This window comes from Colletotrichum lupini, chromosome 4, assembly GCF_023278565.1.
Source record: "Colletotrichum lupini chromosome 4, complete sequence".
Classification (NCBI taxonomy): Eukaryota; Fungi; Ascomycota; class Sordariomycetes; order Glomerellales; family Glomerellaceae; genus Colletotrichum; species Colletotrichum lupini.
Window position 1 is genome coordinate 649,500 of NC_064677.1, and position 19,578 is coordinate 669,077.

Consider the following 19,578-nt stretch of genomic DNA (forward strand, 5'->3'; position numbering starts at 1 on the left):
AAACTCGTACTTAGAGGGTTTAATATATAGCTTAGCGTTTTAAAACTTTTAAAATATTATATAAATATACTTTTTATATATTTTAAAATTAAAAAAAAAGATAAAAATATTATTAATATAAATAATAATAAAAATATCAACGTACTCCCGGAGTAAATAATTAATTATTATTTAAAAAGTTATCAATGCGTTAATAAGTCTAAAGGGTATAATAAGGTATTTAAAAAGTCTTTTATAAATTTAGAATATCGTTTTTTATTTATCTCTTTCTTTAACCTAAATCTAATTAAATACTTTTTTAAGATTTATAATAATAAACTAATTAGCTCCGTAAAATAAATTTCTAAGCTTAGTAATAAGTAATAAGGGATAGTAATTCTTTTTTATAATTTCGTTAAGTCTTCTATAGTTAATAACTAGTTTTTATTTTTTTACTCTTTTTTTTAATATAAAAAATAAAAGTAATTTTATAAAAGAATTCAATAATTAAATAAGTCCTTTTTTAAGCTTTTTATTAATATATTTATTAAAATATTCCTATTCTTCTTAATTTATTAAATATATTAAAAAGAACTTAGGTTACGTTTTCTTTTTAGGTTCGATTTTTATATCTTAGTTACTATATTCTAATAATCCTATTTCTTTAAGTTTTATAAATAGCTTTATATATATCTAGTACTTTTTAAGTATAATTTAAAGTTATTACGATTTTTAATTATTAATATTAGTTATAAACTTCTTAGAGCTTTTTATTATTTTAATAAAAGCTATATATCGTATTTATTTTCGTTTTTTAAGAGTTTTTAAAAATCCGTTTAAACCCTTTTTTTTAAGTCGTTTAGTAACTAGATTTTTTTAGAGGACCTAGTTAATAATTCAATCTATTTATAAGTTATACTTTTATAACTATAAAATTCTTAAAATAACGTTAATATTTCTAATCTCTATAATATCGTACTATAGTTATTCTTATTAATTATTAATATGTATTAAAATATATACGGTTTCTTAATTAATATATTTATAGTTATAGTTAACTCGTTTTCTTTTAACTATTTATAATTAATATAAGTTATTTTTTTATATTTATAATAAATTAAATTTATTTATTACTCTTAGTAAAATATAGGTTTTTTATACGCTACTATTAATAATAATATTTAATTCTTAGTTATAAATATTAAAACTAACTTATAAATATACGTCGTTACGTTATTTAGTTATATATAAGAACTTTCTTTCTATTTTCATTTTTCGTTATCTTTTTATATTTAGCTTTTTTAGTTTTTTATTATACGCTTTTTTTATTAAGCACTTTATTTACGTAGTTCTTATTATTCTCTCTAAGCTTTAGCTTTTTTAATATAATAAACTTAGTATTAGTTATGTAGTGGTTTTTTTCCGGCTTTATAAGCGCAAAAGATCGACCTTAACGGGATTACGCTTTTAAAGGAAATTATATAATACGGTATACTTTTTAATTATATAATACGCGTAATATGCCCTAAGTACGTACTTAACGTAATATAGTGATTTTAATATAAAAACCGCTATATAATTTAAAATAGGTAAGCTACTCTTTTTATTACGTAGTAGCGCTAGTTAAAAAGGTTAATAATAGAGATCGGCCGTAATAATTAACTATAATAGTTAACTATAATAATTAAAAACGGCCCTTAATTATAGAAGTTCTAAACTTTAATAGCGATATAGAGGTTTTTAAAAAAAGGGCTAAATAGGCTAATATTTATTACTTATATTAGAGCTCATAAAAATTCTTTTTATCCTTATCGCTTTTAATATTACCTAAAGCTGCTTTCTATTTAAACTAAATACATTTATTAAATAAATTTACTAAATAAACTTATTAATATATTAACTACTACTCTCTTAGTATATAGCTAGTAATTAGTGGGCTAAAGATGCCTGTTAATAAGTTTACCCTTTTTAGGCTAGGCGCCCTCGGCTAGCTTAATATTATAGCTATTATAATTAATATAAGTACGCCCGAGGATGAGTAAAGTACTTTTTAATAGTACGGAATTTAATTAAGTAATAATACGAACGTTATAAATAGCCGGGCTAATACGGACGTTGAAATTTAGTATATTAACGCTAGCTTAAAAATTATATTTTATAAAGCTAAAAATCCTTTTAATACGGGCTATATTATAAATATAAGGGAATATATAAGGGGCCTCCTAATTTTTAATAAAAAAGAGTATATAATATAAAATTTAGCTACTTACGCGGGCTAGTACTAAGAGGTTTTATATATATTAGAGTAGGTATAGCTCGCCCTCTAAACGGCTAGAATTACGTAAGGGAAGGTTAGGAATTAATAAAAGGAAAATAATAGTTAAGTCGGTTAACTATTTTAATTAGTAATTAGGTATAGAACGTAATATACTTAGTTTTCTTTAATACGTAATATACGGTACGGCCCCGGCGGATTGCTCTATCGGGGGGTTAGTATTAGTTATATTTATAATCTTTTTATTTTATATACTTATTATTAAGGTACTTTATAAAAAAGCTAGGGTCTAGGCTAAATATTATTTTATTATTATTATTAAAGCTTAGTAATATCTTACTAAGTAGTTAGTTTTCTATATAAATATCCTTAATAAGTTTATTATTATATTTTTATAAATAGAAACGACTATTTTATTTATACATAAAGTACTAAGGATATTTATTATTTAGGTATTCTATTTAAAATAATTTTTTATAAAAAGGATTTTTAAAGTTAAATAGAGAGTGATTTTTATTTATATAGGGGGTTATTATAACCTTTTTACGTTCTTTAGTTTTATAAAACTAAATAGTTTAATTATCCTTAAATAAATAAATATATTTTTATTATAGTTCGTTATTATCCTTTTTAAAACTAATATTATTAACGCTAAGTAGTACTTTATAATCGATTTTTATTTAAGTATATTATTAGGTAACGTTACGAAGTTTATTCGAATTATAAAATAATTTTATTTTATTAAAATAAAAAGAGCTAGTTCCGATTTTAATATCTTCTTTCTTAAAGTTAAAGTTAAATTTTTTTTTATAATCTTAAAGTTAAGAGTTAGTTTTTTAATTATTTTAATCTTATTTTTATATAAGAGGTTTTAAGCTATTTTTTTATTTTATAAATAATTCTTTTTACTATTTATTCTTCGTATTATATAAATAGACTTAGTTAGGATTCTATTTAAATCGAGTCCTTTTTTAAACTTAGTAAATTATTTCTAGTTTATATACTTTTATTATATTATATAAATAAGGCTATTTATAATTTCTTTAGTATTAGGTCCTCTTTTTTTAAATTTAAAGAGTTACTTTTTTATATTAGCTAGGAGTCTTTACTTAATTCGTCTTTTAAAAAAGTAAAATATATTTTTTATAACGGGGTCTATTTTAGCTTTTTTTTTTATATTTTTATAAATCTAAGAGAGCGTAGTAATATATTTAATATTTTTTCTAAAAGTATAGGGTTAGTAAGTAAATTTCTTTTTATTATTATTACTAAAGTCCTAATAAATAATATAATATCGTATTCGGATCGTTTCTTATCCTTAAGTCGCTTTAAGTATTATTATATTTATTTTTTATTATTTTAATAAATAAGATAATTATTATTATAATAAGCTATTTATAAGAGTTATTTATAGGGGACTTCTTTATTTATAATATTAGCTCGTTTTTTTAAAATAGGTTAATATTAAATACGCTTAAGTTATTAGTAATCTTTAGTTATATATCCTAGTTTATTATAGTTATAATATTTAAAGTCTTTTTTTTAATAAGGTTATTTTTTTTAATAATACTAAGATTTATTAGTCCACTATAATACTTTATTATAATAGTCGTTAGTTTATACTTACGTCCGTTATTAAGTTTAGCTCGGTTATTTTAAGTATTTTATCTTTTTTATTTAAAGCGTTATTTATAAAATCAATTATCGACTTTAATTATTATATTAATATAATTATAAAGCTTATTTAGTCGTTCTTATTAAAAGAAGTAATTATTAACTTCTTTTTTTAAATTATAATAAAAGGCTATTATAAGCATATTATTACTCTAATTAAGCTTAAAAATAATCTATTTAAATTTAAATATATACTTACTAACTAATCCTTTTTATATAAGGGTTATAACCTTTTATTTAGTAATTCGTTTTTATTAAAGTTATTAAAGGGTTTTTTAAGTCTTTTTTAAATTTATTATAGTTATTAAAAATCTTTTTAGTATTTTTATTTTAAAAGTTACGTTCGTTTTTTAAATAGTCTCTTATAAAGGGCTCGAACTAAGTAAGGGTATCCTTTTTAAAAAATAAAATTACATAATAAACTTTATTAGTTTTAGTAATAAAAGAGGTTTTATAATAGTATAAGTAGGCTCTAATTTAAGTAAAAAATCCTTAGAGAGTATCCGGGGACTTATTATAAAGTTCTAATTTAGGGTATTTAGTTCTAAGTACTAAGGGAGGTCGGAGTACTATAAGCTAAGTATAAGACTACTTATTTTTATTCTTAAGTTTAAGTATTATATTATATAGTTACTAAATAGTAGTTATAACTATTTTAATAAGCTGCGCCGTACTATTATTATTATTAATTAATATATTCGTATTATTTAATTAGTTTTTTATAAAATAAACTTACTAAATAGGAATAATTAAAATATTATAACTAGCTAGTTATAATAAGTATATTAGTAAAAGTTAAGGCTATGAGTATTAAGTAAATAATATTATAGTTATAAATAGCTTTTTTAAAGCTATATTTATAAATCGTAAAATAAGTAAGGCTTTAGTAATTAATCGTAGTCTTATTAAAAGGGGTTTTTAATAAAAATAGTTAAAAGTAATTATAAAATTTAATACTAAATTAATTACTAAAAAAGTTATAAAAAGTTTATTCTTAAGCCCGGCTTAAGTTTATATTATATATAAGTTTATTTATAAATATATCTTTTATTATAATTATTCTTATTTATTTAGGTAATTACTTAATAAATATTAATAAGCGCTTATTTAAAGTAATTATAATAATTACTTTATTATATAATTAGGACTTTTTATTTATATATAACTTATTTATAGTTCTTTTATTTTATAGGAGTTACCTTATGTTCCCGTACTTTTATATATATAATATACCGTAGCCGCTATAAGCCTATAGGGCGGGCCCTAGTCTTAGTTATGTATATTACGTTGTAATAAATAGTTAGTAATTAATAAAGGTAGCGCTTAGACGTCCCGATCTATATATACTTAAACTATATATAAGAGAAGCTAAGCGCCCTTATTAACTTAGGAGTAGAAGGGAACGTAGTTAATATTAGGCTATTTAATAGTTTTAATATTAATTTACGAATTTATTCGTTACTATAGTTAGTAAATATTAAGGGTAAATAAATAGAAACGTTAAGAAGCTACTACTTATAGTTTTAAATTATTAATAATAATTACGTAACGGAGATATAGCTATATTACTTCGTAATAGCTAATATTATAATACTTATTCTTATTCTCGGCTTTTTTTAGCTAGAGGATATCGACTTATTAATTAGTGAGAAATAAAAAAAGTAGTAATATTTAATTTATAAACGATATATTTACTTAAATACCCTAAAAGAAGGGCTATTAAATAACTTAGTTTTAGTAATATTTATATGTATTATAATTAACTTGATTATAAATAGTAACGTAGTATTAGCGAGCGTAGCTAAGGATTAGAAACTATAATACTAGGACTTTAATAACTTATTTTTAAAAAAAAAGGCTATTTTATTACTAAATAGAGTATTATATAACTATTATATTAAACTGAACGACGCGGCGCTTATTCCCTAGGGACCTATTTATTTATTGTTAAATTATAAGCTCGAGATTTAATATAACTATTTAATAAAAATAGAGGCTAGGGGCTAAATATACCCTTTTATAAGCCTAGCTAGAGTACTTATTTCTTTTATATTTAAAAAAAAAAAGAGTTACGATTTTATATTAATTATAGAGCGATTAATAAGATTATATAAAAAGATAGAACGCTACTATTACTAATTAAAAAGATATTAAATAAACTATTTAATACTTCTATTTTTATATAGTGGTTTTTTTCCGGCTTTATAAGCGCAAAAGATCGACCTTAATAGGATTACGCTTTTAAAAGAAATCATACGATATAGTATATTTTTTAACTATATAATACGCATAATATACCCTAAGTACGCGCTTAATATAATATAGTAATTTTAATATAAAAACCGTTATATAATTCGGGATGGGTAAGCTACCCTCTTTAGTAGTAGCGCTAATTAAAAAGGTTAATAGTAGAGGTTAGCTATAATAATTAGCTATAATAGTTAGTTATAATAATTAAAAATAGCCTTCTTTAATTATAGAGGTTTTAAACTTTAATAATAACGTAGAGGTTTTTAAAAAAAAAGCTAAATAGGCTAATATTTATTACTTTTTAGAGCTCGTAAAGATTCTTTTTATTTTTATCGCTTTTAATATTACTTAAAGCTGCTCTCTATTTAAACTAAATAAATTTACTAAATAAATCTACTAAATAAACCTATTAATATATAAACTACTACCTTAACGAGAACTTAAAAATACCCGTTAATAAGTCTACCCCTCTCGGGCTAGGCGCCCTCGGCTGGCTCGACGCTATAGTTATTATAACTAATATAAGTATACTTAAGGATTAATAAAGTACCTTTTAATAGTACGGAATTTAGCTAAGTAATAGTATAAATATTATAAATAGCCGGGCTAATACGGACGTTAAGATTTAGTATATTAATACTAACTTAAAAATTATATTTTATAAAACTAAAAATCCTTTTAATACGGGTTATATTATAAATATAAAGGAATATATAAGGGGCCCTTTAACTTTTAATAAAAAGGAGTATATAATATAAGATTTGGTTATTTACGTAGGCTAGTACTAAGAGGTTTTATATATATTAAAATAAGTATAGCTTACTCTCCAAATAGGTAGTAAAAGGTCGGGAGTTTTAATTAGTAATTAGGTATAGAGCGTAATATACTTAGTTTTCCCTAATATATAATATATAGTACGGCCCCGGCGGATTACTCCGTTAGGGGGACTTCTGTTTTTATAAAATTAGACTTTAAAAATGCGTATTACTATATATATATAGCTAAGGGTAATAAGTAGAAAATAGCTTTTTATATTAAATATAAGTAGTTCGAGTATTTAGTTATACTTTTTAAGCTAATTAACGCGCCCGCGACTTTTTAAGTATATATTAATAATATTCTAAGCAGCTTAGTTAATACTATTTATATTGTATACTTAGATAATATCTTAATATATAATAATAATTATATAGTATATAAAGAGTATATACGGAGCGTACTATAAAGATTATAGTAATAGAACCTATATTTAAATAATAATAAATACGAGTTTTATATATTATATATAGGATTCTTAGGGTATATTATATTCAATAAAAGTATAAAAATAGAACTTATATATACCAAAGCTATAATAAATTAGCTATTTTTAAAAAGTATTAAAAATATATAAACGTTTTTTAAATTTATAAGGTTCTATTATAAACTTATTAATAATTACGCTAAGATAATTATACTTCTAATAAACTTATTAAAAAAAGTAAAACTAGGATAGTTAGAGCTATTAATACCTGCTATAAAGTTATTTAAGAAGTTATTAATAATATTTACTAATGCGCTAATACTACGATATTTTAACTTTATTTTATTTATATAATTATAAATAAACGCTTCGGCTCGAGTTATTAGCTTAGTAATTACGTAATTATTCAAGGGTAATTAGTACCTAATTATTTATAAGTTAAGGAAATTAACGGATATAGAGAGCCGCTATAGTACGGGAGATACGGAGCTACTAGCTATCGTAGACGTACTAAGGAACTAGCAATACTACCTCGCCTATAGCTAAGATTAGGTCGTAGTATTTACAGATCATTTCAACCTACAGTTCCTGGATACTAAAAAGAGGCCAAACGGGAGATATTAAATTCTTAACTCCGCCGTTAATGTCTGTCGTTCTATTGAACTTCTCTCCTGTCGCTGTCACCGTCACCGCTTTTATATTGTTATATATCGAAGTGACTATGCAAAGTGTTGTTTTCGTTTCCCTCTGTTTTCGATACATGTATCCACTAGGTAGGTACTAACAATTGTTCAAGGTTACGGTGTTATAAGGCCTCGATGTTGATACGTCATACAGTTGTAAGCACTGAGCTAGGCATTTACGAAGTACTTTATTCCTTGAGCATAAAGAGTTAGAAACCGTCCTAGCGCATTTTGCTCCCAGGAAGTGCAGCACTCATTCCGCGGTGTATCTGTGGTCGACCTGATAGCCTCGAATATCTTCTTGTCTCGGCATCTAGACTTCCTCGGCATGAGCTATGGGTTCAGCACTCATAACCTCAGCGGTACTAGATGCAATGATCGTGAAGCCCTATTCCTTGTCGCTGGACTACTAGCCACAGGTTAATTACATGTTTGTGGTATTACTTATGATAGTACATGTAGATAGGTAAATCAGCAGGCATGGATTTCTTTGGTCGCTCAAAAGGTTCATCGGCAACGGCGACTGAAGTGGTCCGCTCGGCAAGGTGTCGGCTAGAGCAAAGGTCACAAGATTGCATCTTTGGAGATGGATCAAAATCCGCTATCAAACACATCAAAGCAACCTAGTAGACAATATTACAACTTGATGATGAAATCATGATTCAAAGAGGACTTGACACTCACGATGATGAAGACCAACCATGTACGAGCTCGAAAATGGCATTTTGTCTTAGATCCTGTACTTTGAAAGGCTGTGGTCTTTTGGAATCTTAGCTTAAGTCAATAACCCGGAACCATAAGATTGCGAGAAGAAAGAGCAAGTTAAACTGCGCGCCTAGGTACTCCAAATATAACCGGGAGAGATTTAAGGTTCCCCTCTGTTTGCTTCACCACGACCTACCACTTCCATTTATATAAAATTAATTAAGGTACGTTCAGATGATCCTAGACACCGCATTGAAGGTACGGATGTTTGTTAGACATGAGCTGCGAATAGGGCGGATTTATAAACTATTAGTATCCCTATTATAGGGTAGTTAGTTCGAACCGTAGTTAATGAAGAGATTAATTAAACTATATAAATATCTACGTAATAAGTATAAAAAGGAGGTTCTAACCGTAAGTTAAGCTAGCTATAATAATTATAAATAGGGCCCCTAATTAGCCCCTACGTAGTCGGCTATATACCGTAATTAAATTAAACTTCTAATTTAATACTAACTTTCTCTTTTTTTTATTAATTTAATTACTACGGTTAGAAGTATAATTCGACCTCGGGCCCGTTTACTATATCGTCTCCTTTTTTCCCTTTTTTTACTCTTTTTATATAACCTATCCCTCTATTTATATAGTAACTTTTTTATTACTTATAAATTACTCTAATCCCTTATTTAGTATTACTTTTATAAAAGCGTTTACGAAGTTATTTTTATTATTAATCTAACGGATCTCGAATATCTCGCGCCTTTTATATAATTACTTAAGGGCTATAATATTAATTATAAACCTCTTTTCCTTTATTATTTTTAATATAATAAAGTATTCGTATAGTGAGTAGGAATCGGTATAAATAATCGTTAGAATAAGTAAAAGGCTAATTTAATTAATAATCTTCCTTAGTATTATTAAAATTATATAAGAGAGGTTAACGCTATTAACTATATTATAAGCCTTTAATATTAATATACTTCTTATTACCCGCTTACTTTTAATTAATAAATAATAAATTATATTAGTATATATATTAAATTCGCTCTTACTTATACTCTTATTAACTAGAATAATAATATACCCTAATTACGAAATAAGGTTATTATTATTCGTAAATAACTTATTAATAAAAACGTAGAGCTTATTAATTATAAAGTCGATTAGGTAATAAATAAGACCTCGATCGAGATTTATTTATTACTACTTAAGCCGCTTATTAAGTACCTTAACGTCTTATTTAATTAACTCTATAGCCTACGCTACCCTAATATAATTAAAAGTCGCCTCGGGCTAATAAATACTCGTAATATATACCCCTCGTATAAGCTTAGCTTTATACTACTTTTTAATATTAGTTATATTTAGATTAACGAGGTTAATCTTCTCGCCCTACCCCTTTTATTAAAAAACGATAGTTTCCCCTTTAATTATAAGAATCCCGCTATTAAATACTAAGGGGGTATTTATTATAAAGACCTCTTTTAGCTTCGCTACGAAGCCCGCTTTCTAAAGCTCCTTATCCTCTTTCTTTATAAAGTTAATATTAAATAGGCCTAATATATCGTCGGTTTATATTTTAACGATCCTAAATTAGTTACGTTTATACTCTATAATTAGTAAGTATAGGTCGTACGTAAAAATAATTATTAATAGTTAATTAATATAAAAATCGTAATAAGTAGCTTATTAATAAGTACCCGATTTTACGAGCCTATATAGTAGCTTAAGTACTTTAATAATCGTACTTTTTAAGTACTTACTAACCATTTCCTTTAGTAAATAGGCTAGGATTTTCCTTATAAGCCCTATAGCTAATTAAGTATAGGCCTAGGTAATATTACGGCTCTAAATCTCATATCCCTTCTTCTATAATAATACTATTAATACTATTATTAATCGTTAGCTATAGTATTATATAATAGGTAATTATATAAGTAGCGTCGCCTTTTTAACATTACCGTACCCCTAAATTACGTATCTAAACTTCTTATATAGCTAGGGTATTCTTTTCCCTTTAATCTTACGAACTATTCGTAATTTAAATATATAGAGGTTTATATATTTTTTTAAGTTATATAAAATAAATCGATAGACCCCTCGATTATAAAGAGTATTTACTTCGATAAGATCTAATCCCTTATACGGCTTTTTAGTAATTATAATTATGCCTTCTTTACGTAGTTTAACCACTAGCTTAAAATCGGCTTTCTCTTTTATTATATAAAAAGTATTAATTACCTCGTTACTAATAATAAATTACTATATTAGGGCTTATTATTATAATTTTCTATAACGTCTTACTAATAATATTAGTACCCTTTTAGCAATTTCCTCTTCCTCGTTATTTATTAATACTACTACGACGATTTTATTAAGAATAATTTCCTATACCTCTACCGCAAGTTATATAGTTTCCCCTAGCTCTTTTTCTTTTTATAAGTTAAAAATCACCTCGTTAAGATCTATATAATACGGTCTAACTACTATAATTAACACTTTAAGTAGCTAGTCGCAATCTTTCGTAACTATATAAGAGCGCTCGTTAATAAAAATTAACTTATATAGCCTAGCCTATTATTAAGTAATTTCGCACTATACTCGTATATCCGAATTTAGTAATATATCTAAATTATTCCCTATATTAGGCCTATTGCGCATAGTAATTACTTTATTAACTTACTTTTTTATACTTACTTCGCGCAGTGCCCGTATTACTTTTTTAACTACTTAGGCTCGTTAACTTATACTTAGTAATAGTAACGAGGCTAAGGTCGTTCTTAAATATACTCTAAATACTAATAGCGTTAGTATAAGTCTATTAGGCCCTATAGTATCGTTATAGTATTTAAGTACTATTTAGAAGTATTCGTCGTCGGTAGAATCTGGATTTTCCTTTTTAATAATTCTAAACGCCCTTTTTAATTATTAGTATGCCCTCTCTACCTTTTTAATACTATAGTGCGCTTTAATAAGTACGACTTTTAACTATATACCGCAGGCCGTTATATTATCCTTAAATTCTACTAACTTAAAACTAGTACTAGCGTTAGTTCTAATACCGTCTAGCAGTCCCTAGTATATATCGATTTAGCTTTTTCGTAAGGCTACTTATACTATTTTTACTTATAAATCCCGGAGGAATTGCCCTACTTAGAAAGATATAGCTACGTCGATTATATATAATACTAACTAACTATTTAAGTAAAGAATATTAATAATAATTTCCTAGTTAAAATTAAGCTTATTACGTAATTTAAACTTAAATCTGCGTGGGCTCTATATATTTATTTAGTATTAGTAATATACTTTTATTAACTACTCTAGCGCCCCTATTTTAATATTATTATTACTTAATTACTTTAAGAAGTTATATAGCCTCGTAACTAACGGGTACCTAAATCTCTAGTATAGTTTTCTAAGCTCACTTTCTATTAAGTAATTAATTAACTTCGTATTATTAATAAGCTTTATAAACGTATACCCCTATCGTTATTTAACTATCTCGAAGTACTTACTACTAAAAATTCTATTCCTCGTATTATTAAATATAATACCTAGTTAATCTATATTTTTTAGATATAAGAGAAATAGGGTATTAATAAGTAAAATATAAAACATTATCGTTCCGAAGTACGTCTCTACTTCTACTATACCTAGGGCGACGATTTCTTTACTTAACCTAAAACTAATCCTCGTAATATCTACCGTTAACGTATTAAGCATTACTAACGCGATCTTCTATAGCGCTTAAAATTACCCTTTTCCTCTAATTAACTATTATAATACCTTAGTATCTAAGATAATCTTATAAAAATCGTTTAGGCTATACCTTTTGCTCGTATAAAATACTTATACGAGCTTAGTATTCGAGGGATCTAAGTAATATAAAAAGGACCCCTCTAGCTACCCCTGAATTTACTTAGTACTATATTCCTTTTCTTTAAATATTAAGAAAAATAGCGTCTTCTGCTTAATTATTAAAAAAATAGGCTTCGGCCCTATTAAATTCGCCCTTTTAGCTACCTCTATATCCGTTATTTAAAGGACCTTCTCTTACTATCCGTAAATAAAAGCCTACTTATTAAGAGCTTTTACTACCCTCTATTCGTTTAGCCTTATATATTCTCTAGAGGCTAATAGAGCAAAAAAAGAGTAATTAATATTATCAATTTCGTTATAATTTAATTTGTTAGTATAAAAAAAAAGATCTTCCTTATTTTCTAAATTTCCTATAGGGGGTATATACTTTAAGCTACTATTTTAATTACCGTTACTAGGTTCCGTACCCCCGGATCTACCCTTATATATAATAAAAAATTAATTAAACTAACGAGGGCTAGTTTTGCTATTTACTACCCTCGACTTTTTATACTATTTATATAATTTAGTACGCTCTTCTTTAGAGTAATTACTTAACTAATATCTATTCTTTTTATAAATATAGTATTACCTTTTTTATTACCCTACCCGTAAGTTAAATCTCTATTTATTTAACGAATCTAGGCCTCTTTACTAACGATTACTATATCTAGCCTCTTTTCCTTTCTTATTATACGTTTAATCGACCTAATATTATTAATAAGGGCCGTCGTATACTTAGAAATAGGTTTAGTACGGTATTTTGACTTTAATATTAAAGCTAGATCTTAGCCTCGAGCAGAGCGTTTCGTAATCTTTAGGTACTTAGTATAAGGTTATTTTTATTTCTAATATACGCTAGACTATAGTATAAAAATATCCAACTTTCCGCTTATTTATCTCCTTATTTAGCTAGGTTTTCGCTAGCTTATAGATTTAATTAATAAGCTCTTTAAAAATCTCTACTTATAATTTACCCTCTATTATCCTAGCTATAAATATATAAAAAATCGCTCATAGTTTAGATAAGAGCTCTAGGTTCTTATTATAAGTCTTAAAGCGGCTTCGGATTACGTTAATTATACTAAAAAAGTCGTTTTAATCGAGATTACGTACCGCTTTATAATAATAATTAGAGGCTTTGCCTACGAATACGATATTAATTACTAAATAGTACTAATACTCCCTAATTCCGACTTTTTTATAATAATCGTAAAATATCGTTAGGGTTTCTTATAAGACCTTATACTTCTCCCTAAAATACAATTTCTCTTTTAAAAAGATCTTTTTAAAGTCTATAAATTACCTCGTATTTATTACTAGATTTTTAGTATCTATATACGATCCCTGCGTTACTACGTACTATTAGTAACTTCGGGTTATCTACCTCCTTTCCTATTAACTAATCGGTACTAAATTTCGCGTTAGTAATAATAACGAGTTATAAATTAAAATAAGCGGAATTATTAATTATTATACTTCTAGCACTATATTTTACCTTGGTATATCCTTTTATAATAATAAATTTCCGTTAGTAATTATAAAGAGGAAATCTAGGTCGTTTACTCTTTTTTTAAATTCGTTAAAGCGATTATACGCTCTATCGACCTATACCTAGTTCTATAATACGAATTCCTTTTTTATAATTATCGCTACTAATATTTCGTATAGCTCTCGTAATTATAATTATGCTAATAATACCCCTCGCCCGTAAAGGAATTTATTAATTACTTTCGCAATTCTTAAGCTTATGCTTACGAACTATTTATTTAGCTAGTAGCTAAGGTCGTTTATAATTTTATAAAATAGGGGTTACCCCTATAGCCCCTTCTTCTTATAAACCTTAGTTAAATAAATTAATACTACGTTAATTTACTTACTATTAGGCTAATCCGTAATTCTATATATTTATATCCCCTAATAATCCGGGTTAATATTTATTTATTTATAAAGAATTAGGATTCTATTTAGGATCGGGTTTCGTCCTCTTCTTTTTTACCTTAACTCGCTAAGGGTTATACTCTAGCTTATACTTATATTAGTAGTTACTAGTATATTTAATCTTAATAAGGATATATCTAATCCGCGCGCTAGTTATAATAAATCCGTACTTTCACTACTTAACGAATTTATTAGGGTTTAAAAAATTCCTACTTCCTCTCGCTATCTCGCTACTACTCTCGTTTTTATTATTTTTAGTAATTATTACTACCTTTCTAAATCGCTAACTATCGTACCTATTAAAATCCTCTTTTTTATTTAATATAAAAAAGTAAGTTTTAATAATTCCTTTTTATAATAGTAGCAATAAACGTTTATATTACTATAAGAAAATATAATAATTAGTCTTAGGATCTTTACTAATTACTAATTTCTACTATCCTGTATATTTCTAATCTCCTAAGCCTCGTACTCTCTATAATTTCTAAATAGCTTCCTTTTTTAACTTACTTTTTTTAGGGTAGTATTTTATAAGAATAGTTAAAAATAAACGCTAGGCGGCTCGTAAAAGAGCTATATAAGCTATTAAGAACCGTATAGGCCGTTAAGTATAATTAATAAAGTTAAGCCCTCCTTTTTATAAAATTATAGATTTTAAGAACTTATTAAAAATGCCTACTTATTGCTCGTACGTAATAAGGTTAAATACTTTAAAGATCTTATTTTTTATAGCCTCTCGGTACCCTATTTTATATTTTTTAAATAATCTTTTTCGTAGCTTAATTACGGTTAGGTAATTATTACTTACTAGCGATCCCTTTTATTACTTAGTTAATTTCTCGAAATTAATAATCTCGTACTAAGAGTTAATATAAAAAGAAGCCTTTTAGTAGCTTTTTAAAAAATTCTTTTTCTTTTCCCCTTAGATCCTCGTCCTTTTAGCCTTTTTTTAAGTTAATAATAACTCTAGCGGGAGGTCGTAGGACTACTTTAAAATAGCTACCTTCTTTTTAAATTAATCTCTAAGATCCGTAATATTCTTAACTCGATATTATTAAAACCTCTAAATCCCCTCCTCCCTTATTAAACCGTTCCTTATACTATATTCCTAAGTAATACTTAGGGGGTAGTTAAGGGAGCTATAAAGAGGTTATTTAGATCGCGGGCTTAAGGTCGTACTTATAAGATCTTTATAATAATAGACTTTTCTATATATTATAAATCTTTTAGCTTAATAACTCCTAAAAGGTTACTTTTATTACTAAGTAAAAATATTTACGTTTAGAGATCCCCTTTTTTAATCGCACGGTACTTTTTTATATTATATTATTAAGCTCGTTTATTATGCTAATTAATTAAGTAAGTAATCGTTACGTAGGTATTTCTTTTTACTAATTTAACTAGTTAATTTTTAATTACGGGCCGGCTATAGAAAAGTCGTTTAATAAAAAAGCTACTAGGGGTAATAGTAAAAGGCTAGTTACTTAAGTAGTTCCGTTAATTAACGTAGTTTAATATAATAAACGTCGACCTCTCGTAAGTAATAAAGGACTACGATTACTTAATTCTATATAATATTCGAGAATCGCCTCCTTTTTTATTTACTTTTATAAGGTTAATTAATACGAATTTCCTATCCCGTACGGTATTAAGAAGTCGTCTTTTTTATATAACGAGATACCTTACCGATCTATAATAATAGAATTTAATTATTAATTAGTATTAGTATCCTTATTATAAAGTAGTTAGTTCGAACCGTAGTTAACGAAGAGATTAATTAAACTATATAAATATTTACGTAGTAAGTATAAAAAGGAGGTTCTAACCGTAGGTTAGGCTAGCTATGATAATTGTAAATAGGGCCCCTAATTAGCCCCTGCGCAGTCGGCTGTATGCCGCGGTCGAATTAGACTTCTAATCCGACAGTTTCACTGTTCCCCCACGCTTGGCTCTGAAAGAAACACTGCAGGCCAGTGCAAAATCCCCACATCTTCAGTTCGTACTCCGTACTGGTCGAGCTTTTGGACGTGGCCCCTGGTAAGTTGCCCCCTTAGAAGGGAGAAATTCGACACAGATCTCGTCTGTGGGCAGGATATTATTATCGTACTAGCTTGGTCTGTAGAGGCACATGCACTTTTACGCCATCCGAACAGTCACATGCGCGCACCGTCACCGCACTTGTTCAGGGCTTCCTTCGGCGTGAAGATCGTACAAGTAAAGTGTTGAGGTTTTGCCTCGACGTTGATCTGTTCGGAGCGACAGCCCCGATCGAGAAAGTTTGGAAACTTCTGGAGCTCAAATGGAATTATGGCCGCGTGGCACGAAGTTGTAAACCTTATAATCTGTAGCGCAACGAAGTTGAGCCGTTCGATTTGCCGGTCTTTAGACTAAGATAGCTATCAGCGGTCCAAGCCGTGGCGAAGCATCTGGTTCCTAGCTTACGGCCAACGGCTGCGGCAGTTGACAGTTCGCGCGTTCGACTGTGTGGCCCGTCGCCTCCCGGAATACGGAACGCAGAGTGTTCTTTGTCATGCAGCTCGTTGCCCCGTGCATCCTCTGACTCTTTTGCAGCTTCAGGCTCAGGCCATCCGGAAGACCGGAATGTTTTTTCTCCCAACGAAGCTGCCTCGGCTGGTATTGAAGACAGTCCGGCGCGGTAATGCTACCTTATGAGGGCCCTCATTTGTCGATCAGTGGGGGAGCTTAGACTGCGTTCTGTGCGGCATCGCGAGGGCCTATCCGGGTGATCATGGTGCCCAACGAGGGCTTTTTTCTTGAACTTCAGGTCATGACGCAGCGATGCCTTCCACATCTTCTTGTTCTTGAATTGAATTTCTCGTCACATCTTTATACGATGAGGCCAGAAATTATACATCCTCAGCTTGTATCTCGAGGAAAAGCGCCCTCCCTGCGTTGTGAAAAAGCCATTCACCACTTCGAACCTGCCAAAAAGAAGAAGATCGACCCTGCAGCTGTACCAAAAGCTGAGAGTTTAGACCCTCGATTCTCTCGCAGATGCAGGGTCATGACGCGGGACGCCACGGGGTTTGTTGTAATGGTGTCTACTAGCGTTCTTTCCGTCTCAAATAGGGAGGCATATCCTTAACTCGAATTTGACTCAAGAGAGACAAGCTCCAGCTTAGACCGCCATAACTAGCTTCTAAGTGGGACCTCGACAACCTCGAGGCCTATTAGCTTCATCTCTGACCACAACTAGCCATACAATTTTGGAAAGCAAAACGTAGCGTGAGCGACAGTAAGGTTCTGACGGGATCTGTCAAGTTTGCCAAGCATGAGACATACTAGGCACGGAACAGGCACAGCGCCTACCGGTGTCGAATCTAAACCGTTGACACATTAAGGATTCCTCACTCTCAGGTACACCCGTCTCTGTCCGTCTGGCCCTCTCGATTATTCTTTTACATAAACCGCCCACACCACCTCCACCAAATCGTCTCTGCAATGAGGGTTTGGGGCTTTTCTCCCTCTTCACTACCGTTGAACCCGAAGAAACATTACACCTGGATCCCGACAAAACTGGACCTTCAAGCTTGGACATGTGAACGCCTTCAATCTCGATATCCACGATGAGATTCCCCCCGGCTGAAGTCATCTTATCATGGCCGGCTCCGAACTACATTGATCCCGTGCAAAGGGGACCGGCACTTCTGATCATCGAGCTGACTTCGCTGAGCGTGGCTTTGATATGTTTGGCCTTGCGACTTTACGTTCGACTCTTTATGATACGCAGGAGCTGGTGGGATGACTGGCTGATGGTTGCTGCTGTAGTAAGTACGACATGCTTGGAAATCTTCACGTCGATAAGAGCCAGGGACTGATTGCCTTGCTTAAAGGTATTCTGCATATCCGTTACAATTTGCGTAATACTTGGTAAGATTGCTTCCTATTTTCGGTGTTATTCCATAGATGATAACTGACATTACCTGCTGTAGCAACTTCACTGTACGGATGGGATCTCCACGTGTGGGACCTGACACCCGTACAACAGAGACTAGGCCGCCAGGTAAGGTTCATCGGGTTTCAGCAGCTCGAGGTTGGGCAAAGAGCTGACAGGAATAACGTAGGTGTCTATCGCTGGCCAGACTCTCTTTCTATTCGCATCAGGCCTCTCGAAGCTTTCCATCCTCACAAGCTATCTGAGAATAGCCCCACTCGGATCATGGTTCCGAAAGCTGACATGGGTCACCATGGGCTTTGTATTCGCCTTGATATGGATCTTTCTCATCGTTCTATGGACTCAGTGCATGTAAGATTTCTACTTCGTGCCATGAATCCTTCGGAACAATGACTGATTTCTTGCAGACCCGCGTGGCACTACTGGGACCTATTCGTGGAGAATCGCAACTGCATCGAAGAGTGGCCCCCTCTGGCGGGTCAAACTATCACCACAGTCTTGACTGATTTTGCCGTCTACATCCTGCCTATGCCTACGCTCTTCAGACTAAGGCTACCGATGATGCAAAGACTTATTCTAATAATGCTTTTTAGCCTCGGCACAGTCGTTGTTGTGGCTGGGATTATGAGGACATATTGGGCCCATTTCGTCGAAAGGGAGACGTACGATGTGACATGGGATGGATTTGAACTTTGGATCTGGACGGCTCTTGAGGCGAATCTTGCTGTGGTATGCGGATGCGTGCCTGTTCTAAGACGTCTGCTGCCGTCGATGTCAGACACCAAGGACTCGCATGTGTCTGAAAGTGCAGCTCCGCCGACGATCGGATCCGGCAAGAGGCGTCAGCAAAAGCTGGACGATCTCGAAATTGACGTAGAGAGCCATGCGCTAGATCACGCCAGTGCACCATCAACTACGGATGGCGAATCTGTTGAGATGCAGCCAGCACATTCAAGTCCTGGATGGTCCCCAATACGGGATCCTTGGAGCAGGTCAAACCTTCAGCAAACTCGTATGGGAATGCACTGATACTACGTATTTGAGTACA

General features: G+C 29.7%; 1 protein-coding gene across 1 annotated transcript; it reads left to right on the forward strand.

Moving 5' to 3' along the window:
• Positions 1-18,201: 18,201 nt before the first annotated feature.
• Positions 18,202-19,559, forward strand: CLUP02_07301 (uncharacterized protein; the record flags this gene model as incomplete). The annotated part of the gene is made up of 5 exons (XM_049286296.1): positions 18,202-18,402; positions 18,469-18,505; positions 18,568-18,638; positions 18,700-18,881; positions 18,938-19,559. 5 exons carry the CDS (start codon positions 18,202-18,204, stop codon positions 19,557-19,559), a joined length of 1,113 nt encoding a protein of 370 aa, XP_049143439.1.
• Positions 19,560-19,578: the final 19 nt, after the last annotated feature.